The sequence below is a fragment of the Bison bison genome, unplaced genomic scaffold (genome assembly GCF_000754665.1).
Source record: "Bison bison bison isolate TAMUID 2011002044 unplaced genomic scaffold, Bison_UMD1.0 scf7180017864317, whole genome shotgun sequence".
In the NCBI taxonomy this organism is placed as follows: Eukaryota; Metazoa; Chordata; class Mammalia; order Artiodactyla; family Bovidae; genus Bison; species Bison bison.
The window spans coordinates 3205807-3230336 of NW_011494889.1; the positions used below are offsets into that span (position 1 = coordinate 3205807).

Consider the following 24530-nt stretch of genomic DNA (forward strand, 5'->3'; position numbering starts at 1 on the left):
ATGTAACAGAAGTGTGAGACATGCCCCAAAACAAAACAATAAGTTGTTGATTGCGAAGACATGTTTCTCTGTGCACACTAATAACAAAAATATAAAGACAAGGTGACATTATACCAAAACCTCATATGATTTACCATTTTTAGCATAGACCACCTTTCTGCTGATTTGAATAGTACAATGACAGTCCCATTTTCACCATGTAAGGACAAGAAAACTCCCATACCTGATGTGGAGGAGGAACTGATGATGGTAGCTTGACATCTACTCAAGAATGAGGAAGAGTGTGGTCTGTTCCCACTCCCCACTTTTCCCTTGATTGTAAAACTATAGCCTGCTAAGTTCTGGGTGAGGCATCCTCCTGCCCATCTGCTTTTAACCTCACAAGCACCCTATTCTAATAAATCACTCTTATCCCTTTGCCTCTTGTTAAATTCTTTCTGCATTGAGACATAAAGAACCAGAGCTCCTCAGAGCCCCCAACCTGCCTGAACATTAAAAACCTTTTGTCCTTTGGGGGCTGGGAAATAGGTATGTATGTTTCACTTTCTGTAGATACATTCAGTCACTCCTCCTTTTTACTCTTCCCACAGAATATCCAGGATCTCTCGCTAGTTGCAGCTTGTGTCTTTCCGGTTAGCAGGAGGTATATTAGCCCACGTCTGCTCAAACATTTTTCCATTCTGGTATTGCCTCATCTCCCACAAACTGCCATAAAAACTATTTTCCAGGTAATACATCTAATTTATTTTCTAATAAAAAACAAATTTAATTCTATAGTATAAGGGAAAATATGAGAAATTAAAACCACTAATATTAAGAGAAAATTCTCTTAAGGGGATGGATTTTTTTTCCCTCTGTATTTTCTGGCTTACTATTATAATTTGTCTCTAAATATCAAAAATGTAAGTTATTGTGCATAAGAAATACAGGTGGGGCATGTTTAATGAATGTTTAAAACAAATCCCAAGTTTTTTTTTCTCAGAGATTCTAATCCAATATATCTGAAATGGAGCTCAGCAATCTGCATTGCCAACAAGTACACTTGGATTTTTGCTAGTATTTGTTTTTTTATTTCCTTGTAGAATAAAAAATTGAGAGAAGAAATTCTGAAATATCTTATTAGAAAAATGCCTCAATTTGAAACCTAGTTTGATTAGAAAAATATATGCAAGTTTACTAAATTCTTCAAAACTAATTATGTCTTTTTTTATTTTCTTTTTTAACTTTACAATATTGTCTTTTTCTTTTTTATAACATAAAATTTAAAGATTATTTTTTTTAATCTATTTTTCAAAAAGTACTTAGTAATTCTACAGGTGATCAATAATCTACACTTCAAAAAACCTGGTATAGAATATATACATATACCAATCTTAACTGAGATAATAGTTCTATCACTTTATATTTCTTCTAGTAACATCTCCTGGGCAACAAGGATATGGAAGAATTTTCAGTTTACTAGTATTATACACACAGGTGGAGCATCAGTTGTCCCCAGAAAACACATAACACAGGCCTCTAAATCTTTCACCAAACTAGGACCGATTGAAATTTTCCTCAGTTCTCAACATCCTTTGTACTAGTCTGGCATCTGTTTAAAATGAATTCTGATTACTAACATTTTAAACAAAATTGATCTTCTATTATAGCATATACATCTCCTTTCTAGTAGGGATTAACTAAAAATAGTCTGTTCTTAAAAGTTTTGGCAAACTAAATTATAAAATTTCTCTTTAAAGGTTCATTTGGGAACATATTTCTCTATCAATAACTTTGCACCAGAAGTTCAGAAAACTAAGGATCAAATAATATCTTGCTGTCTAGCTGTGTACCATCAAGTATGTCAGACTATGTTACCAACTCCAACGAAATGTCACTACATGTTTAATCTTCGAGATATATTTAAGGTTTGTTTTAAAACTTCATTCTCTAACTTAAGTTTAAAATTCAACTTGAGAAAATGCAATTTTACTGAACTGACTTTCTCTCTCCATTTCCCTACTCACTGATACTGTCAACACTTAATTGTTAGAAGGGGGAAAACAGAGCAATTCAAGTTGATTAGTTTTGCTGTTAGCAGCTTATCCTATAAGCCAGTTAAAAAGCATCATTAAAGTAATTCCATGCAGAGAATTCAATGATGAAACCTGTAAGACTGTTAAAAAGTAAACCCATCTACTGACACCGGGTTGTGGTGAATCAAAGCTCAGTGTTTATTGTAAGGTGCCATACAAGGAATCTGAGACAACTAGTGTTCAGGCAGCTCCACCTGCCCAGAGGGTTTCAGCCAAGGCCTTTTAAGGACCAAGTGAGGGAGGGAGTAGTAGGGTCTATGATCAGCTCGTGCACAATGCTGTGATTGGTTGATGGTGAGGTAACCAGGCCAGGTCACAGGTATTAGCATTATCAATCCTTAGGCTCCAATAGGTCTGGGGCCTATGTTCTCCTGGTCATCAGTAGTAAATTATTCTATTTGGTGGGGGTTTTAGCATCTGTATAAAAATTCAAGAATTGTGCATCTAGGTACTTCAAAGAGGAGCTGAAGCAGAGAATATGAGGGAGGAGTCTGCCCCATAAGGGGACATGCTGGCTAAGATTCTCATCAGGGAAAGAAGTGACAAGGCTATAACATAGATTTTGGTTTTGCTTTTTTCTGAGAGTTTATTGCAGCTCTCAGACAAATGAAAGCATGTATACATTTCATAAACATGCTGAATTTTTGCAAGCCTTGTTTTTACACCAAAGAATGTTGCCAACGATGCTGATTTAGTCAAATAGTTTTCTGGATTAAAATGTTTAAAAAAAAAAAAAACTTTTTTTGGTTTGCTTTTTATCTCCTTGCTATGAGACTTTAGCCCAAAATAGTACATGTATTTGAAATGGGTTATAAATTTTTTAACCCAAATTGGCAATCTTAGAACATTAAGAAGCATCACTTATCTCCAGCAATCCTGTGAGGAGTTTTTGAGCCCTGTCCCTCTAAAGGTGACACTATACAAGTTTTCTCTGATTTATAACTTGTCCATCTCATCAGAAGTTCAGATTATCACGTGTAGGAATTGACAATCCTTGCCTGGGATTATTGCTCTATTTTTATGGAAACATAAACCTGCAAAAAAAAAAAAAAAAATGAGGCTTTACTTTGCAATCTACCTGATAATGGTTTTTTAATTGTTGTTTTTAAATCCCTAATAGCTTCTTCTAGGTTTGCTGCAAGCTGACAAGTTTGTTGTTAACTCCAAAGAGATGGCTGCTCTGTTCTTTGTTCATGAAGCCACTCGAGTGTTTCATGATCGCTTACTTGAAGAAGCTGAACGGGCGCTTTTCTATCAGATTCTTTCGAAAGAACTTGAGAATTATTTTCAGGTAAAATTATTTAAAAAATTTTTGTAAATGGTATCTTGAGCAAAAGTGTTGTTTTATAAACATCACTAGACATATCTATGATGTTAACTAAAAACTTTATTAACAATTCCATTTTTTACTTGCAAATGTCTAAATAATTGTAGATTTGGAACAATTGAAATGATAAGGTCTTGATGCCTTTACTCATGTGTTTGGCCTTTTAAGAGCCTTGAAATCGCTCATTTTCCTCCAGGACTGGCAGGCATGAACACTTTGACCCCTCATCCTTCTCCAGCCCTTTGAATTTTAGTTTGTGCGTGCTTCTCTAGTCCAGGTCACAAAGGAAAGTGCTTCAGTAACTGATTCACTAACAGTTGTGACTAAATGAAGTGGTGAGCTCAACTCCATTACCCTACCTCTCTGCTAACTCCTCTCAATTCCTTTCCAAAGATGATGGTTCTTTTCTTTTTTCTCTTCTTCAGTAGCGCCGGTTTCTCTCTCCCTATTCATAGCACTATAGGAAATAAAATAAACTCAAAGGTGCAACTTTATTTACAACATGAAGAAGAAATTTGGAATACAAACTTTATACATAGAGATACACACATGCATGTAAGCCCAGCATACAACACATATACATATATGTAAATCTGTCTTTATGTATACATACATTTGTATACACATATAATTTTTTTCCTTTTATCTTTTGGCCATGCCATGTGGCATGTAGGATCTTAGTTCCCCAACCAGAGATTTAACCTGCACCCCTTAGATTGCCAGCATGGAGTCTTAACCACTGGACCACCAAGCAAGTCCCCATATATATTTTTTAGATAAATCACAAATTCAGAAATCTTTTAAAAAACTTTTCTAGACACTCATCATTACTTTTTTTTAATCCAAGTTTCCTGCTCCTCAGCCTAGACCCTTCTTGGTATCATCATTCATGTTAATCCATAACACTTCTGCCCTCCAACTTTTTAAACATCTGGTAAAATAACACTTTCACTAAGCAGTTATCTCCACATCCACCAACAGCTCCATCTGCTTATCCAGAATTTCTCAGGGCTCTACCCAGTGTGCAGTTCTTCTTGTCCCTCTTTGGGGCTACTCTTTGGTGATGCTTCACACTCATCTTACTCCTACTTTCCTTCACACAGGCAGTAGAATCTCCAGTCCTTTCTTTTCTCACTTTCCTTCCCTAACAACCTGAGAAGCAGTTGAATACAGAGGTTACAAACACAGGCTCTGCCCAAGTTCAAAGCCCAACCCTTCCATTTATGAGCTATGAAACCTGTAGCAAGTGACCCCTCTGTGTTTCGGTTCCCTCATCTCTAATGAAAAGGTAGTAATTGTACCTACTTCATAGGACTGTGGTGAGAATTAATGGCACTAACTTGTGTAAAGTGTTTACAACAGTTTCTTACACATAAGTGCCCAGTAAATGTAAGCTATCATTGTATTAAAAAGGACCAGATCTTATATCTACTGTTCAAAGACAGGCTGGTGGTTTGGCAGAAAGAGCCTGAATGCTATATTTAGACCTTGGCTTGACTTCTAAATCTGTCTCATATTACTCTGGGTACTTCATTCTCAACATGAAAAACCGTTTGCAAAACCATTTCCAGTCTTCCTTTACTGCACGCTGTGTACTACCCTGATGCCGCCTCCCTGGTGTCCCCTACCTCAATATTGATACTATCATTCAAGCCTCCATCCATGTCAGAAATTTGAGCCCCTCACCTCATACTTTGGCCAGTGCAGAATGGTCTCTCTTGTCTCTTCCTTTATTCATATAGGTCCCTTCCCTTGGCTCACTCCTGACCATCCTTCAAGATTCAGCTTATGCTTCCTTTCCTGGTGCTTTTCTCTAGCCTAAATCACATTCTTTCCAGGTTAAATGTCTTTGTATTGTCATAGGACTATGGGGTTTTCCTATCCATAGAACTAATTAGAATGTAATTGCCTATCTCTTTCTCTAACCAATGAGTTCCATGAGAACAAAATCGTTAATTGTTATCCTCACCTATATCTCCAGAGTTTAACATCCTCCCTTACCCCTAGCTGGTACTTGATAAATACATCTGGGATGAATGAATAGATAAAGGAATGAATGAAGGAATGCAGAGGCTTTGCTAAAATAACTATCTAAAGAGAGCTTATTTCTGTCCTGGGAGAAGAATCTAAATTCTTGCCTTATACATTCCAACTTCAATTTAGTTTTAAGACTTTGCTAGATCAAAGAATAGATGTAGAGGCAGCAGAAAACGAGTAAGCAAATACTTAGAGACAGGTCTTTCCCTAGTAGGAGTTAGTCCCACAGACAGTAAGAACAGCTACAGTACCCCCAAATTAAAGAACTATTACCCAAACCTACTTTAAAAATTTAAGGATGTAAATTATTCTTGTAAGAATTTGGGTTTATACAATTCCATTTAGTCAGTTGTTTGACTGGTTGACTTTTTAAATAGTAAAATGTGATAGCTCTAATAACAGTTAACACTTACAATGTGCCAGGCACTGTTTTAAAAGCTTTACCCATCATTACTCAATTAAATCTTCATAACATCTCTGTGATTTAAGTCCTGTTATAATCCTCATTTTACAAATGAAGAAACGGAGACAAGGTGAGATTAAGAATTTACCCAAGGTTGCATAGTTAGTTAAGTGGTGGAGTCCTGGCTATCTGACTTCAGATATTCTCTTAACCATCATGTCATATTGTCCCTCAACCTTCCTTTAGCCTTTTGCTTAAACAAACACCTTCTGAGAGCCTATTAAGAATTTCCAGGGCCAGACATCAACTGAGGTAAGTTCTAAAACCTCCTTAGAACTAATGTAAGCCCTGCCTCCAAGCACCTTACAACCTAACAGTTGCAATACATTTCTGTAAGCACTGTAACAGGCCCATCCACACACCACCATAGTAGGACAAAAGAAGAAAGAATAATTTTATCTCAGTTTTAGGAAGAGGGAAATGGTCAGACTTCAAAGAAGGGGTTAGCCCACGAACTTGGTCTGAAAGACAGGCAAGGGTTTGTCAAGTGAACCAAGAAAGCAAATATGGAAGCTTGCAAATCTATGGTGGTGATTAACAATTGACTAGGGAAAGATTCTGTTTTTCAGATTGTTGGTGAGACCTCGTGGTGTCAACATGTTATTCCCACAGCAGCAGTTCTTAACCTAGAGACTGTAGATTCTCAGAGTTCTTAAACAGAACTGTATTTCAGTGTATTGGGTTTCCTTTGCAACCCTTGCATTTTACTATATGTGTTTAAAATGTTATTCTTATGAGGAGTCCACAGGTTTCACTGTCAGAAGGGGATCCATGGCACAAAAAAAGGTTAAGAACCCCCAAGACCTAGACCTACTGTGCTAAGAACTTCTCTGATACAAGTACATTGTTTTAGTCTTGATAATAAGTAAAATTGTGCTATTAACAATTTCTATTCAATCACCTTACAATAGATCCAATGGACCAAAGAAAAACTGATAAATGACCCAATTATATTTGTGGATTTCTTGGATGTAAACAAATCTCATAAAAAGAAGACCTATCAGTATACCAATGACTATAATAAACTTGCCGAAGTACTTACTGAATTCCAAATGAAGTTGAATTCAGCGTCTTTGGAGGTAGAGACATATACTATACAAAAATCTAAGGAATACTATTTTCAAATATATATATATGCACACACATATATACAGGCTTCCCTGGTAGCTCAATCAGTAAAGAATCTGCCTGCCAATGCAGAAGACTCAGGTTCGTTCCCTGAGTTGGGAAGATCCCCTGGAGAAGGAAATGGGAACTCACTCCAGTATTCTTGCCTGGAAAATCCCCATGGACAGAGGGGCCTGGTGGGCTACAGTCCATGGGATTGCAAAACGTCAGACACGACTGAGCGACTAACAGTACACATATGTATATGTGTATGTAAAATCAAATATTTTTGAGATGTGTGTGTATGTATAAGAGCGAGAGAGATCAAAAAATGCACCCTCAAATTTTAGTGCAGTCCAGTAGAAGTATAGGTTCATCTTATTTTGCCTCATTTAAATAAAAGGTGCACAACTGAAGCGGTAAAATGTTGAATTATTAAAGTTAAGGGAATTAAATGCAAGAGAGGGTGTGGCAACAAGTAGCAACAATATAGCTGGGAATAATTCACAGTCTTTCGCATTGTGCTGTGCTTAGTCACTCAGTCGTGTCCGACTCTTTGCGACCCATGAACTGTAGGTAGCCCTGTAGGCTCCTCTATCCATAGGGATTCTCCAGGCAAGAATACTGGAATGGGTTGCCATGTCCTTCTCCACGGGATCTTCCCAACCCAGGAATCCAATCCAGGTTTCCCGCACTGCAGGAGGATTCTTTACCATCTGAGGCACCAGGGAAGTCCAATGGGAAACTACATTCCCATTACAGTTATGAGCAAAGGTGATTTGGAACATAGACACCAACAAAATCAGATACCATACACGGATTCCTTGAGGCTTGTTCTACCCCAAGACAGAGAAATAGAAAATCAGCCTGGATATTGCTGCTCTCCCCTTCATTCTCTTCCCTCAAGCCTATGCCCGCCTCCCAATCTTGCTCATCAGAATATTGGCAAAAGGACAGTTCTCATTGTGCACACCTCTTTTCCATAAATATAAACTAGTTTATTGGGTCTAAATTATTGGATTACCAGATTAGTCGTTCTCACTTCTATATCTTATATGTAAAACCACAATGAACACTTAATTTTTCTATGCCTATAATCACTCTATTTTTTTTGTTTGTTTGTTTCCCCTGGTAGATTTCTAATTCCTTGGTATTTTTCAAGGAAGCCATAGAACACATTGCAAGAGCTACAAGGATCCTTCGACAATCAGGAAGTCATATGTTACTGGTAAGAATTTAAATTTTTCAAATTTTTTAGTATGCAAAATAAAAATTAAGGAAATTCAATAAAAATTCTGCTTACAGAAATTTCATTTTTGCACACTTTCTATTTATGAAAGCTCATATTCATTGACTTGTATGACAAGATCCTTGTCCTCTCAAAAGTGCCTAAAAGTTCACCAGCTATTTGTTTTTGGAAGGCATTTAATGTGTAAAAACAGTGGTGGGTCTGGCACCATCTCTAGCATATCTTCAGTATTAATACAGTGTCTGTGCGGGTGAATCTTGACTTCAAAAATAATACAATTCCTTGAATATTTATTTAGAAAAATGAGTCGTTGCACAAAATTTTACTGCTCATGAAGGCAAATGAGAGTTAAATTCTTGGAAATTCCTCCAATACCTTAAATAGAGAAAAGCTTTCAGAAGGCTAAATAAAATCCAACGTATTCAACCAATGATATGTCACATTATTATGACTGTTTAATTTAGTCATTCAAATTATGTTCTCAGATCACAAAAGAATTACTACTGGAATCAATAACAGGAAGAAATTTGGAGTATTCACAAATATGCAGAACCTTTATAATACATTCCTAAGTAACCAATGGGTAAAAGAAGAAATCACAAGAGAAATTAGAAAATGCTTTGAGGTGAATGAAAACAAAAACACAACATACCAAAACAAAAAACAAACAAACAAACAAACAAAACACAACATACCTAAAGCAGTGCTTCGAGGGAAAATTACTGCTACAAATGCCTATATTTTATTTTATATTGGAGTATAGCTGATCAACAATGTTGAGATAGTTTCAAGTGGATAGCAGAGGGACCCAGCCTCACACATATATATGTCCATTCTCCCCCAAAGTCCCCTCCCATCCACGCTGCCACATGAGATTGAGTAGAGTTCCCTGTGCTATAGTAGGTCCTTATTGGTTATCCATTTTACATATGGTAGTGTGTACAAATCTCAAGTAAATAACCTCAGTTTCCACCTTACAAAACTACAAAAGAAAAGAAAACTAAGCCCAAAGAGGAAGTTATATGAGAGAAAAGATGAGAGAAGATAGTAAAGAATAGAAAAACAATAGAGAATATCAATGAAAATAAACAAAAAAAAAAAGATTCTTTGAAAAGATCAACAAAACTGGCAAATCTTTAGAGAGGATAATCAAGAGAAAAAAGGCAAGAACACTCCAACTATTAAGATCAAGTATTTAATACACCTTGATGAAATGTACACCTTCCTCGAAAGACATAAATTACTGAACTGAAGAAATATAAAATCTGTACTTACATAACTAATAAAAAGATTGAATTAGGAATTTTTAAATTTCCCACAAAGAAAAGCCTAGGGCCAAATGGCTTCACTAGAGAATTCTAACATTTAAGGAAAAATTAAATCAGTCCTTTATAACTCTTCCAGAAAATAGAAGAAGGAATACTTCCCAGCTAATCTATGAGACCAGTACCACCCTGATACCAAAACTGTATAGACATCATGAAAAAAGAGAACTACATACCAATATCACTGTGAATATAGTTGTTAATTTTTTAATGAAATATCAGCAAACTGAACGTAACAACATATGAATATTATATATCATGGCCAAGTGAGTTTTATTCTAGGAATGTATGTTTGGTTTAACATCCCCGAATCCATTAATGGAAAAGGAATGAACTGCTGATACATGCTACAGCACAGAGAACCTCAAAACCATCATGCTAACTGAGAAGTCAGATGCAAAAGACTTCTTACTGTATGATTTCATTCATAGGGCATGTCCAACAAAGGCAGATCTATAGAGAAAAAAAGCCTATTAATGGTTGCCTGGGACTGGAGATTAGAAACAGGATTGACTACAAATAAGCTTGAGGGATATTTGGGGAATGATAGAAGTACTCTAAAAATGGATTGTGGTGATGGTTTCATAACTCTGTAAATTTACTAAAAATCATGTAATTGTGCACTTAAAACAGGTATAGTCTATAGTTTGCACCTTAATAAACTGTTTTAAAAGGGTAAAACTTTATCATCATTCCCAGAGAGCACTTCTTGAGTGTTATTGCCCACAGTAAATGGAAAAAGACTTTTTTGAATCCTTACAAATGAAGACTCAAATGTTGATAGTCACATTGCAGTGATTTTATAAGCCTATCTATGCTATTTTCAGTGCAGTTATTTCATGTAGTTCAAGAGGCTGTGAAGAGAAAAGATTAAAATATTAAAAGTGTTTGAGTGCCTTATAAGATTTTGATAAAATACTTTATGTTTCATGTGTTTATCAAAGCATTTTAAAATAGTCTTAGGTAGTTTTACTAACTTTCTAGCACATCTAAGTAGAAAACTTTTTATTTCTGTTTAATAAAATTTCTATTTTTTTTTCTTCCCAAGATTGGAATAGATGGATGTGGAAAAGAAACTTGTGCAACTCTGGCCTGTTATTTGGCAGAACACAAAATATACAGGGTGCCTTTATCTCACAATTATGCCTACTTAGAATTCAAAGAAGATTTCAAAAAAGTGTTTATGCAAGCAGGATTAGAAGGCAACCCCTCTGCTTTGATAGTTAGTAATTTGAACCTAGATCAAGTAAGTACTTTTTGTTTTTATTATTTGCTAAAGTTTAATATTTATGTGGGATATTCCCAGGTGGCACAGTGGAACCCTCCAAATTTAATATTTGGAAAGAAAATATTTATCTATGGTCCTATTAACCTGCCATATCAATTCTTTTCATTATTTTTCATGCTAATCCAATCATAGCCTATAGAGTTTATGAATTTACAATCATTCTGTATATAGTTATACATAAGTACCACAATAAAAGAATTTTCTGTTTCTATAATTTAAACTGACTACTTGGAAGTAATTTATCTGTGTAACTAAAGTCATCCATTTTACATTAAAACCAGTTTTATAATCTGTCTTTTAAAAATAGCCCTTTCATCTGTATCCACTGTCTGATCATGAAATCTACAATGTGCTCTCACAGAGTTTGAGGCTTCTGTTTCTGTTCTTTATCCTTCTGCTCAAGTTTCACCAAAGCCAAGACCTTTCTTTGCAGCTTATGCCTTATTTATATGTAAGCAAAAAATGTTAATCGCTCAACTTTTAAAAAATCTATTCTTTTGAATAAGTTATACCCTTCCACAGCCAAAGCATAATTAGGAATACCACCTCAGATTGTATGTACTTCTTTGTGGCAAAATTTCAAGGGAATATTGTTTATTATCTATGATCCAGAGGTGGATAGTTATTAGTATTGTTTCAAACTCCCATTTTATTTTTTCTCCTGATACTGGGCCTCTCTCCCTAGAGTTGTATGTGTCTGTTTGTTTTTCATGTCATATTTTGAAAGTAAATCCAAGAGCCATGTCATATCTGCTATTCTCCATAATATCCAGTTTTTCTGCTTTAACTATATATTCTCCCCTTCCCAAATTTGAATATTCTGCTCCTTGATCAGGTTGAGGTTTCTGCCAGACACTTGCTAGATTTCAGAAGATGTAGTTTCTCCCCTGCCAAGAATGTATCATTCTAATTTAAGAAACTATTTTTTCAGAAATCCACTGTCAAAGCTGAATTGAACATGGCTCCTGTGTTATTCAGGGGTTTCCCTGGTGGCTCAGTTGGTCAAGAATCCACTTGCAATGCGGGAGACCTGGGTCCGATCCCTAGGTTGGGAAGATCTGCTGGAGAAGGGAATGGCTACCCACTCCAGTATTCTGACCTGGAAAATTCCATAGACTGTATAGCCCATGGAATTGCAGAGTCGGTCATAGCAGAGCGACTTTCACTTTCACTTTCCATGTTATGCAGAACTTTAAGGTTATTGCATCTCCTTTCCAGACTTTTTCTAGCCACATCATTGCTTTCCACATGAATCCAAAAAAATGATGTTATGACTTTGTTAAGTTTGTTAACATTTGTTAAGTGCAGGGTACCAGATGGTGAGCTACAGTTTAACAAAAGACAAGAGAATCTGAAAAAGAAGTTTATTACTCAGGTTCTGCAGGAGGTACACAGCATGCTTTGAGGGAACCGATGGGAAGTCAAGGCAAAGTGCAGAGAGAGAGAGAGAGAGAGAGAGGTAGGACCAGGGCACACACCTTGATTGGGGGTACAGTGCTTTGCAGTGCTTTTGGAGTTTCCAGGCTAGGGCCAGATTGGTCAATTCAAACCCAACAAGGGTAAGTTCCATGGGGGTCTTATCTAAGGAGCACATATAGGGAAGGCTCTGGGAAGCAGGGAAGACTTGACACAAGGGCTGTTGGGAAGTCATATCAGAATTTACATTTGCTTTTAACTCTGTGGGTTGGTATCTAAGGCATGTGCATCCATGAGAGGTATAATGTCAGTTTAAATCCCCCAGCAGGCTGCTTGGCCAAACAAAATGGGTGCTGAAGCAATAGTACTATGGGGTAATTTAGCTAGACTCTCAATAAGTAGGCAATAATCAGAGTACTTAATAAATCTTTGGTGGCTCTCCATCATGTCTTAGGTGAGACAGGAAAGCAGTTAGCCCCATGTCACCTCTGTCAGCCTCTACTGGACGCAGCCCCCCAGTTCTCTGCCCTTTCTCAACTGGGCTGAAATACCAGGTCCCTGTGAGTGGCTAAAGAATACTGTATCTTGAGGCACTGATAATGCTAATAATGCTTTTTTGTTAAAAGAAAGCTTGGATTTATTCTAAAAACCAAAATGCTTATACTTTTTTTTATTACTCCTCTGGTAGAATTTCTTTCATTGCTGCTTCTCCTCTGTTACCTTCCCATTCATTTTGGAACCCTTTATAGAGATGTTCTTGGTTAAAATAAGCTTTTGACCATGTGATTTCTAATAGTTTGCATAGTATTCAAACACAAAAGTAGAGATACCGAGAACTGCTATAAACTGTGTGAAGCAGAGTCCCTGCTCAACTTAATCATTGCACCCACTCCTCCCGCGCCTCTTCCCCATGCACAGCGCAGTGTTTGGCATGCTGTTGGTACCAAATCTGTTTCCCTAATGTTTGAATAAATGAATGAATAGATAAAGCTTATTTTGACTCAGAAAAAAATGTTTTTGATGGGCTCACATTAAAAGAAGTTATTTTTTTGATCTAAGTTCTCCTGAAACACTATTGCTTTCTCGATTAGCTTTGTCCAGAGTAGAATACATGCCCAATTTACTCATTCCGGATTAAATGTATGTTTTGCCTAAGGAGTTATTTATGGAAGATTTGAACAGCATTATTAATTTGGGGAAAATACCTGACTTGTTTGAAAATGAAGAGCTGGATGCGATTGCCCTCAAGCTTAGAGCTCTTGCCGAACAGTCTGGTTATGTCGATAATAGGCAAGCTTTACTTTTGTTCTTCCAAAAGGTACATTTTTGTGGATTGCCTTTATCAAATTGTCATATTAAATTGAAAACAGACCATGTTCAAATTTCACAAAATTTTATGCTAGTGTCCACTATTTGTTGAAAATAATGCTGCAATGAACATAAAGGTCTGCATTAAAAAATAGACTGTGTTTATAATTCTGTACATGAATTTCAAGTTGGATAATTTCTTTGGTTTTTTACATGAGTGTTTAAAGCTATAATAATGACTGCCATCCTTATACACAGACACACCATAGGCAGGACAAACATGAGCAAGAATCTGGGACTGACTGGCTAACAATGACTTAAAAAAATAATAATAGCTTGAGGCAATAAGAGAAATAAGATCCCAAGATTATTTCACACCCTGTGATCCATTTCTAGCCAATGAAGTTTTTTTTATTTCAGTTGTATGCTGGTAACAAGCCTGGAAAGGAAAGAAACAAGAATTCCTCATCCCCCTAAAAAGCCCTAGAACTGTCCAGGAGGTTATGGGTTATCCAGGTAGAGCAGGTAATATTCAGAATGAACTCGGCAGTGAGCTTGCTGTGAAAGAATCAGCTTGATGAGAGATATCAACTGGACAAATTAACTAGGCATTCTGTGTCTTTAAGACATGATGAATGACCAGTGGCTGAGTGAACAGATAGATATGATTACCCAAGCCAAAATGTTCACTGGTAAAGTACCACAGGCCAACTTATTTCTCAAGTCAGTTTCTATCTTTTATGGAGACATTTGAAAATTGAAGTGAACCACCATCCCTTCCTCAGCAGATACTTAGTGATCTTGCACAACAAAAACATGTAAAAAATTCTGGGAATGGAATCCACAATTGTAAGAGAACAGTATAATATAAATGGATGTTTGAATTGAGTTGTATTTTAAAATGCTGCAGTAGAAAGAAGGACAGGAGTTATCCTGAAAACTTGTGGCACTCTAGCACTTCTTTACAAAATTGGTTTACCCAATAGATTGTGAGTGGAAAAGGAAAATAAATTCTGATTTAGAGTGTGGCGAATAGTGCCCTCCAGAAATAAAAAATAAGAATCCCAAGTAGAAATCAATTTTAATTTTATATATATGCCATACTTTCAAAAATGATGTGAGGTTTTTTACAGTAATAATAAATAGTGAAAACACATTTTAAACTGTTGGATATCTTCAAGTAGGAGTTTGCAAATGGGCAAAGCAAAGAGAGGTAATTTCATTTTGTGGGTTTTCCCAGGTGGCTCAGTAAAGAATATGCCCACCAGTGCAGGAGACACAAGAGACAAATTTCAATCCTTGGGTCAGGAAGATCCCCTGGAGTGGGAAATGACAACCCACTCCAGTATTCTTGCCTGGAAAATGTCCATGGACACAAGAGCCTAGTGGGCTACAGTCCATGGGGTCACGAAGAGTAGGACACAACTAAGCACACATGCAATTTCATTTTCAATTTAAAGATTTCTGTATTTTGTGAATTTTGCATTGAGTTGCATTTGTTTTCATAAAAATTTTAAAGACAAGCAGGAGGGGGAAAATCTTACCCTTTAGTCTTCCTTCAGCTTTACCACTCTTATTTGGCAAAATAGGTTGCCTGATACTCAAAGATATTATCACTTTGTACAAGTTGAACCCTTTGAGTTAGATGGACCATTGACTCACTGAAGCTGCTTTCAATAATGTGGTTTTATCATAAAGTGATGTAGGCAATGAGGAAGGAATCTGTACCCTGTGGTCAGTCCTTCCAAGAAGCCAAGAACAGCAACAACACAACCAGGTTTTAGGTGGGGCAAGGATGCAGGCAAACTTCTTTGAAACTAGCACTTTGCCTAGGACCTGAAAAATTATGTAGAATCTAATACTACTTGGCTGTAATCCTTCAGCTGTAGGAGTTTATTAGTATCTCTGAGGTGTTATGTACATAACATTGTTCTGATTCTCTGCATCTCTTTTAGCTTTAATTCATCTGTTTCTTTCTTTGAGTTTCTGTGAGTCTTAAATGCACACCACTCCAGAGGAAACAGTTAAATAGACAGACTCATCACCATCTGATACAAACTGCCCTACTGAATAGAGTTCTAGCACCAGATCCCCTTATAAAGGATGGTTTATACAAGGAATGCTCTGAGTCCAGTGACTCCCCTACCCAGTCCATCCAGCTGAAGCCAAGAGGGTGAGGTCCTCTAGAACAGAACCTGCCTCCTTTCCTCAGAAGGGCTCTGTTAAGCTTGTAGTTTCCCCTGGAAGGACTCTGATTTATGACAGATACTCAGTACATGATTGATAGGTACTCCCCCCATTAAGGAAAAAATTGAAACAAATTTTAAATGGAATTTTCCATATAATATTTTCTTCAAAGAAGTGGATTGCATTTAAACAAATTATATTTTTATTAATTTTCAGAGAATACATAAAAATCTTAATATTCTTATGACCATGAGCCCTACAAGACCTAACTTTCACCAAAACTGTAGACTATATCCTTCCCTGATCAGCTCCTGCACAGTTGATTGGTATGAGAAGTGGCCGGAAGAAGCTCTGCTGATTGTAGCTGACACTTTCTTAAGAGAAAAAGTGGATATCAAGAACAGAGAGGTAAATATAACCCCTTTAAAGAAATCTAATGCAAGTGAAGATTTCAATTTATTATCAGAATCCAACAACACTACATCTCTGAATGACAATGAACCTTAGGTGGGCAAAGAGTGGCAGTTCTGGGCAAAATTATGAAATAAGTCAAGTGTTTGTCTTGACTCTTTATCAACTCCTCATCTCTTTTGCCCCCTAATTCACCCTGTCTCAATGATGCCGAGATTCCTCACTGCTGGGGTCTCTTCACTGTTCTGCTCTCATGGTAGACAGCAGATTTCCACAAAGGTAAACCACCTCCATTTTGCATGCTCTGGTAAGGATACTGCAACCTTCTGTGTTCTTCTTGTGAATTTCACTGGGTTGGTTACAGCAACACAACTACAAAGAAATGAGAGCACAAGCCACATGCAAAATTACCTCAGAACTCATAAGCCACAAGTCAGTAAGAATCTGTTCTAGAGTGATTCAAATGAAGATCCCGAGAGATGTTGGCAAAAGAAGTTGCAAATTCAGAGAGGCCTGAAACTCTGTGGGGCCTAGAAAGGGGCTTACAACCTTACCTCTCCAAGTGTTCAAGGAAAGCAAAGGCCAATAAGGGGTAGATTCAGGGTGGAACCAGCAAGAAATTGCAGCTGAGTTAAGAGTGACCGGTTTAACTAGGCTTGGTGGACTGGAGATGCATAAACAGGACTAAATTATGTTCAAGTCAGATTCTCTCTGAAGGTAAGCAAAGAGGACACTCTTTCTACTCTAGTTTTGCCTACCTGTATCTCTACAATGATTGATCCATTGATTTCCATAAGGAACGGTTCCAGCCCCCTCCCCCAAACCCTGCAAAATACCAAAGTCAGGATGCTCAAATGAAAGTGAAAGTCACTCAGTCGTGCCCGACTCTTTGAAACCCTATGGACTATACAGTCCATGGAATTCTCCAGGCCAGAATACTGGAATGGGTAGCGTTTCCCTTCTCCAAGGGATCTTCCCAATCCAGGGATCAAACCCACATCTCCTGTATTGCAGGCGGATTCTTTACCAGCTGAGCCACAAGGGGCGCCCAAAAATACTGGACTGGGTAGCCTATCCCTTCTCCAGAGGATCTTCCCAGCCTAGGAATCGAAGCGGGGTGTCCTGCATTGCAGGCAGATTCTTTGCGAAGTGAGCTATGAGGGAAGCCCTGGATGCTCAAATCCCTTATATAAAATAGTATAGCATTTACCCATAACATGTGCACATTCTATATTTTAAATCATCTCTAAATTACTTGTAATACCTAATACATTGTAAGTATATGTAAATAATTGTAAATACAATGCAAATACTATGTAAATAGTTGCCAGCACAAGAGAAATTCATATGTTGCTTTTGGAAACTTTCTGGAATATTTAAGAAGTATTTTCAGTGGTCGTTTGAATCTGTGTGTGCAGAACCCACAGATACAGAGGGCTGACTATACATCCTTTAAGTCCTTACATTTTTCTAGCTTTATTTTACTCATGAAAATTGGGTATCTTGCTATCAATAACCTACTTTAAAGAAAGAAGATAAGAGATAAAGCACTATAAACCTTGGCCATTGACAGTGTACCCTAAATCCTTGGAGTGCTGCAGCAGAAATAAGGGAAAAACCTAGCTGAGATGTCATTTATTGTTAACCCTTTTTCTTTTTGTCTTTTCCACTCTAAGCTCATCCTAACCACTAAAACTCATGTATTTTTAGTCCCATTCATCCAAACCCTTTTTCTGTGTCTCCACATCTCAGAAATGACAAATGTATTTGCATTGTCAATTTTCTTTTGTGTGTGTATTTAGACTGCTTTCTCTTAATTCTTAGAAATTACTATTTTTCAGAACTTAAAAGAAAGACTAGTTCCAACATGTGTCCAAATCCACAGAAGCATAAAAGAGTTGAACATAAAATACTTTCAAACAACTAGAAGGCGTTATTATATCACTCCCAATAACTACTTGCGATTCATGGATACATTTGTCCACATTTTGAAGTCCCAAGAGAAGAAAATGCAAAAGAAGAGGTAAGACTTTGAGACCAAGTCAGATATATATTTGTGCTCTTATTTGTGAAAAGGGATACAAATGCAAGTGAACCCAAATCCACCTTTTCATTGGAGGGAAAAGAGCAAAAGCTACAGAAGATCTTAAGAGGTAGGTGTCTATCTCCCCTGTGGTCATTCACAGGTTGCCCCTGTAAGGGCAAGGCTGACAGATTCTGCCAGTGAAGAAGCAATAGACTATTAGAGTCAGACATGGACATTGAAAACAAGAGTAACCAGCATTGCCATTCCCAATGTCCCTTATCCCATGAAATGAAAGTGGAAGTCACTCAGTTGTGTCCAACTCTTTGGGACCCCATGGACTGTAGCCACCAGGCTCCTCTGTCCATGGGATTCTCCAGGCAAGAGTACTGGAGTGGGTTGCTATTTCCTTCTCCAGGGACTCTTCCCAACTACAACACTGATAGTGGGATGCCCTGTTGCTGAGAAATCCATGGCATGCTGCAGCTCCGCAGTTTTAGAACCTTCAGCTGGACCTGGGAAGGGTGGGGGGAGGAAACCTGAGGTAGAAAGTCTCATATCTACTCAGAACTCTAGAGTCGTTGAGAAACAATCTCATGGCAGCCTCCCAGAAGATAAAGACAGTGGGAAATAGTCTTATAGCATCTGCTCACAAGCATTCCATGCTCTCATGTTCCAGAAGGATCACAGACTTATCTCAGTTGTAGTTAAACCTTCTCCTGTGTGACCTATATGAAGGCATAAAAAGTTGCCAGGGTACCATGTGAAGGCATTCCTTTACAGCTCTATCCTCCAACCTGTCATTTATCCAGCTGAAAAAGAACAGCCCACTCTATCAGATACCCCAGTTAAATGCACTGATAGGGACTTAGACCAAATGCATTCTTGGACAACATTGGGTGAGAATGGCCATGATGACTGCCACTTGGAGGACAGACCACAGACAGATTTCGTATCTTGAGCCAAGCCAGTTAAAATTGTTATTGATCCAAATGTGTCAATAATTGGCATTTGCCCATACTCTGCCTTTATTGGCCAGCTGGAAGCCCAGGGCAATGAAAATTTTCACCACCACTCATGCTTGAGAGTTTAAACTAGTTTGTATGTGGTGCACGAGTATAGACCTGACATTTACAGAAGCAGTACCAACCTCAGCAGCAGCATTTTACCCACATGGTATCAGAATCTCATTTATTTTTTGTCAACAACTTTGAGTGGTACATTCAACATCAATTGTACAACAGTTGCTACAGTCTGTGAAAACAATCCTATTAGTTCAAAAGGTTAATCTTGTTCCACTGTTTTACATAAAGGCCATTCACTCCTCTGGGTTAGCAGCTCCTAAAATGCTCTGAAAGTCCATGGATTAAGCCTTTTGTTGGTTGGTGATTAAATTGAGTATGATGGCCACAGGCTGGGTAAATTGGCCAGATGCCCTATAGACAAGAGTTATAAGGAATTAATGGAACTTCCTTCTACCTCCAACCTCCAGGTTTTAAGGTGTCCCCTTCCCACCATCCAGGGTTGTTGCTCTCCATTCGCAGTCATGATTGGTATGACCAGTGTCTGTCACAATCACTTCATCCACAGTCTTCCCCATGTCTTACCCACATTGTACATCCTTAAGTTGCTCAATAGTTTCTTCCTTATTACCTTGAACTATTGTAGAACATCTCCTTACCCCCCTGATGTGTAATCAGGATTACCATAAGTTATCCCCTTATGTGCATGATCATTATCATCAATATCCAATAGCGCTTATAGCCATCAAGTATAACTATTTGGTAAAAAGAAGCACCAGGTGATAAGTCCCAACTTCATAGCTCTTCTTTACTTCTTACAAATCCAGTAAGAAGTTTCCCAGGGATAGATATGGGACAGGAAAAAAGGGAAGGGAAGGGTTAATTATGTGCTTTGGGTCTCTTACAGCCAGTCCACGCCTCTTCTCCACCCCCAAAACATTTAGCATCCCGTTTCAGTGGGAGATACCCTTTTGGGAAATAATCACTTTTAAAGCCCAGATTACCTGTCATAAGAGTGCGCTTCATTGGGAGCTTAGTTTCAGTTGTCTGTGTTTCTTTAGTTTTCCCTTAGAGTCCATTATATTTTTAATATCACCTGTTTCTAGGGGGTCATATGTTTACAAATTAAATGCTAAGCGCAACGTCTGATGTACACAACACACAACAAATAACAACTCTTTAAATAGGTAAATAGTATAAATAGACTTATTTTAGGAAGATCACTCTGGTATGGAGAATAAATTGGAGAGAGACAAAAAATAAAAACAAGACTTGAAAGCTAATGTGGTAATCCACATGAGACTTTTGAGGACCTATCCTAGAGCTAGATAAAAAATAAAATATCAAAAATATCTGTGTAATTCACAATTTAAAGGGTATGGGTGATGATGTTCTCATAGATTATGAAAGCCCAAGAAATAGAAACCATATATTCAATTTTTAGAAAATGCTCTATGGAACTTATTCCCTGTCTTAGAACTAAAATTTTGTGGACCAATAGCTTAGTAGTCTTCTTATTTAAATCTTTCATTTATTTTATTCCATACAAATGTATATTTTCAGTTTTTTATTCTAGTGAATAGATAAATGAAAAATTTTCAAACTTATCTTATTGTTTCTTATTTAAAAAGAAAATTTGTTTTGGACATTATTAGATTCACAGGAAGTTACAAAAATAGTACAGAGAGGTCCAAAGTACCTCTTACTCAGTTTCTCTCGTGCTCACATTTTACATGACTGTAGTACAACATCAAAACCGGAAAACTGTCATTGGTACAATGTGTGTTTATAGTTCCATGCCATTCAACTTTATCATTTGTAGCAATTTGTATAACCACAACAGCAAGCAAGATATAGAACGAGTTCATTACCACAAAGATTCCCCCTACTGCTACCCTCTTTACAGTCACTCCCATTCTTTTCCTCCTCCTATTCCAAATACCTTGCAACTGCTAATCTGTTCTGCATTTCTCCGTTTTTATTCTTCACATACAGAGAGTGATAGTGCTTTCACTCAACATAATGCCTCTGGGATCTAAGCTATTGCATGTATCATGAGTTTATTCCATTTTATTGCTAAAGTAATAGTCCCTATGGGTGTACCACAATTTGTCTAACCATTGAAGGAATTTGGGCTGATTCTAATTTGGAGTTATTATGAATATATCTCTGTACAGGTTTCTGGGCAGATATAAATTTCTATTTTTCTAGGATAAATGGCAAGAGTGTAACTGTTAGGTCCTCTGACCTATGAAGAAAATATCAAATTGTTACTCAAAATGACTGTACTGTTTTTTGTAGTTTTATAAATTATGTATGGGAGAGTCAGTTTCTCTGCATGCTTGAGAGCATTTGGTATTGTCACTATTTTGTATATTGACTATTTTAATAAGTATGTAATTATATGACATTGTGATCTTAATTTACACCTTAATGGTTAGTGATGCTGAATATCTTTTCACGCCCTTATTTGCCATCCATATATCCTTTTAAATTTAATGTCTCTTCATATCTTTTTCACATTTTCTAAATTGTTCAAGTTTTTCATTGTTAGTTTGAGAATTCTTTATATATTCTAAAATAAGTCCTTTGTCAGATATGTGGATTACAAGTATCTTATTCCAGTTGGTAACTTGTATTTTCATTCTCCCTTTCACAGAGAAAAGGGTCCTAATTTTTGATGAAGTCCAATTTATGATTTTTTTTCTTTTATAAATTATGCTTCTCGTGTCTAAGAACTCTTCACCAAACCCTAGATCCTGATCACTTTTTCCTATATTTTCTTCTGAAAGTAGTATAGTTTTACATTTAATTCTATGGTCCATTTCAAGTTAATTTTTGCATAAACATAAGGTGTAAGGTTAGGTTACAGTTCATCTGATGTAACTGATGCCCCAGCACCATTGGTTGAAAAACCTTATCTTCCTCTCTTGCTTTTGCACCTTTGTCAAAACTGAGTTAGGTGTACTTGTGTGGGTTTACTTTTGTCTTCTCTATCTGTTCCGTCAATCTTCATATCTATCTCTCTGCCAATACCAATATAATCTTGATTACTGTCGCTATGTAATCAGTCTTACAATCAGGTAGAATAATTCCACCCACTTTATTCTTTTTTTTCAAAATTATTTTAATTACCTTAGTTCATTTGCCTTTCCATATAAATTTTAGAATAAGCACATCTATACATAAAAAACATTTTTTTTACTGAGATTCTGACAGGAAACCTATATATCATTTTGGGGAGAATGGGCCTCTTTACTATGTGGTCCTCCAGTCCATGATTACAGTGAATCTTGCTTGGCTATTATTTTGTTATATCTATACTTTCTTAATTGATGCAAAGAGCCGACTCATTGGAAAAGACCCTGATGCTGGGAAAGACTGAGGGCATGAGGAGAGAAAAGGGAATGACAGGATGAGATGCTTGGGTCATTGACTCAATGGATATGAATTTGAACAAACTCCAGGAGATAGTGAAGGACAGAGAAGCCTGGTGTGCTGCAGTCCATGGGGTCGCAGAGAGTTGGACATGACTGAGCAACTGAACAACAACAAAATGCTCTCTTAATACTTTCTTTTCCTTCAGGGAACGTTTCCATATGGGCCTATCCAAGATCCTGGAAACAACTGCTCTAGTCACAGATATGCAGGAGGAGCTCTTGATTCTTGGCCCTCAAATAGAACAAAAAACAAAGGTGTGTTTGATTTTGGATCTCTTTTTTAAATTTTATGGTTTAACATGGAATGGTGTTTGAAAGCAGAAGCTGATACTTGACAAATATGGGTTAGAACTTCAGCTTTATTACCATGCAGCTGTGCAACCTCTCTTAGTCTTAGTTTCCTTATCTGTAAAATGAGGAAAGCAGTAACAACACAATAGCAAAGTAGTAACATCATTGTCTTTTTTAATTTATTTTTATTGAAATATAATTGGTTTATAATATCGTATTAGTTTCTGCTATACAACCACATGATTCAGCCATATGTGTACATATATACCCTCCTTCTGGGACCTCCCTCACACCCAGCCCCATTCCAACCCTCTAGGTCATCACAGCACCAAGCTGAGCTCCCTGTGCTATGCAGCAGCTTCCCACTGTCTATTCTGTATGTGGTAGTGTCTGTACGTCACTGCTGCTCTTTCAGTTCGTCCCACCCTCTCCTTCCTGCCCTATGTCCACAAGGCAGGGAATTGCCTTGTGCCTACATCTGTGCAAATTGCCATATGACCCAGCAATTCCACTACTGGACATATACCCTGAGAAAACAGTAACTCAAAAAGACTCATGTACCCCAATGTTCATTGCAACACTATTTACAGTAGGACATGGAAGCAACGTAGATATCCATCGACAGATGACTGGATAAAAAAAGATGTGGTACCTATATGTAATGGCGTATTACTCAGCCATTATTATATTCTAATAATTAAATGTGATAATTGATATTATCATGTGCTCAGTCACTCAGTTGTGTCTGACTCTTTGTGACCCCATGGACTGTAGAACACCAGACTCCTCTGTCCATGGAATTTTCCAGGCAAGAATACTGGAGTGGGTTGCCATTTCTTCCTCCAGGGGATCTTCCTTCCCCAGGGATCCAATCCACATCTCCTGCATTGGCAGCTGCATTCTTTAATACTGACCCACCTGGGAAGCCAATAATAAGTATTTACCTAATTATAAAAGAAATAGAAAAATCTGCAGTTATTACTTAAATACATCTGAAATGCACTGTGATAACTTGCAGTTGGCCAAGTATTCTAAAAATCATTACTCATCATCAATCTTTATATGTATGAAATTGTATGAAATTATATTTGTATGAAATTATAATTTTATGAAATTATATTTGTTGTAATCATTTTTATTAGTCTATTAAACAAATATATTTTGAGGTGATTTGACAAATTCTCTAAGAATGAAATCAGCTATTTGATTTCTCTTTTTAAAAAGATATCATGTCTCTTAAAACTTATTTTAAGAAGAGTTGTTTGGTTCATTAGGAGAAAGAAATCCTAATGGAAAAACTACAGAAAGATTCCCAAGTGGTTGAGAAAGTTCAGATGCTTGTTAAACAGGATGAAGAAATCATGGCAGAAGAAGTAAGAATCGTAGAAGAGTATGCTCAGGTAAAATTAAAATATACTCAATGAAAGTCACTTAGAGATTTGTAAAATTGTTTCCTACCCCAAAAATTTAAAAGTCAGGCTCAGTTCAGTTCAGTTCAGTCACTCAGTCGTGTCCGACTCTTTGTGACCCCATGAATCTCAGCACGCCAGGCCTCCCTGTC

At 37.1% G+C, this 24530-nt stretch overlaps 1 protein-coding gene across 1 annotated transcript in view; it reads left to right on the forward strand.

The window, feature by feature from the left end:
• The window catches only part of DNAH14 (dynein, axonemal, heavy chain 14), a 376195-nt gene that overhangs the window by 250264 nt on the left and 101401 nt on the right, over positions 1-24530 (forward strand). Inside the window, exons 51-59 of the mRNA XM_010852937.1 lie at positions 591-728; positions 1740-1907; positions 3196-3366; positions 10632-10829; positions 13444-13605; positions 15999-16190; positions 18035-18216; positions 22825-22933; positions 24244-24369. Coding sequence (XP_010851239.1) covers positions 591-728; positions 1740-1907; positions 3196-3366; positions 10632-10829; positions 13444-13605; positions 15999-16190; positions 18035-18216; positions 22825-22933; positions 24244-24369 — 1446 coding nt within the window. The remainder of the gene's footprint in view (positions 1-590; positions 729-1739; positions 1908-3195; positions 3367-10631; positions 10830-13443; positions 13606-15998; positions 16191-18034; positions 18217-22824; positions 22934-24243; positions 24370-24530) is intronic.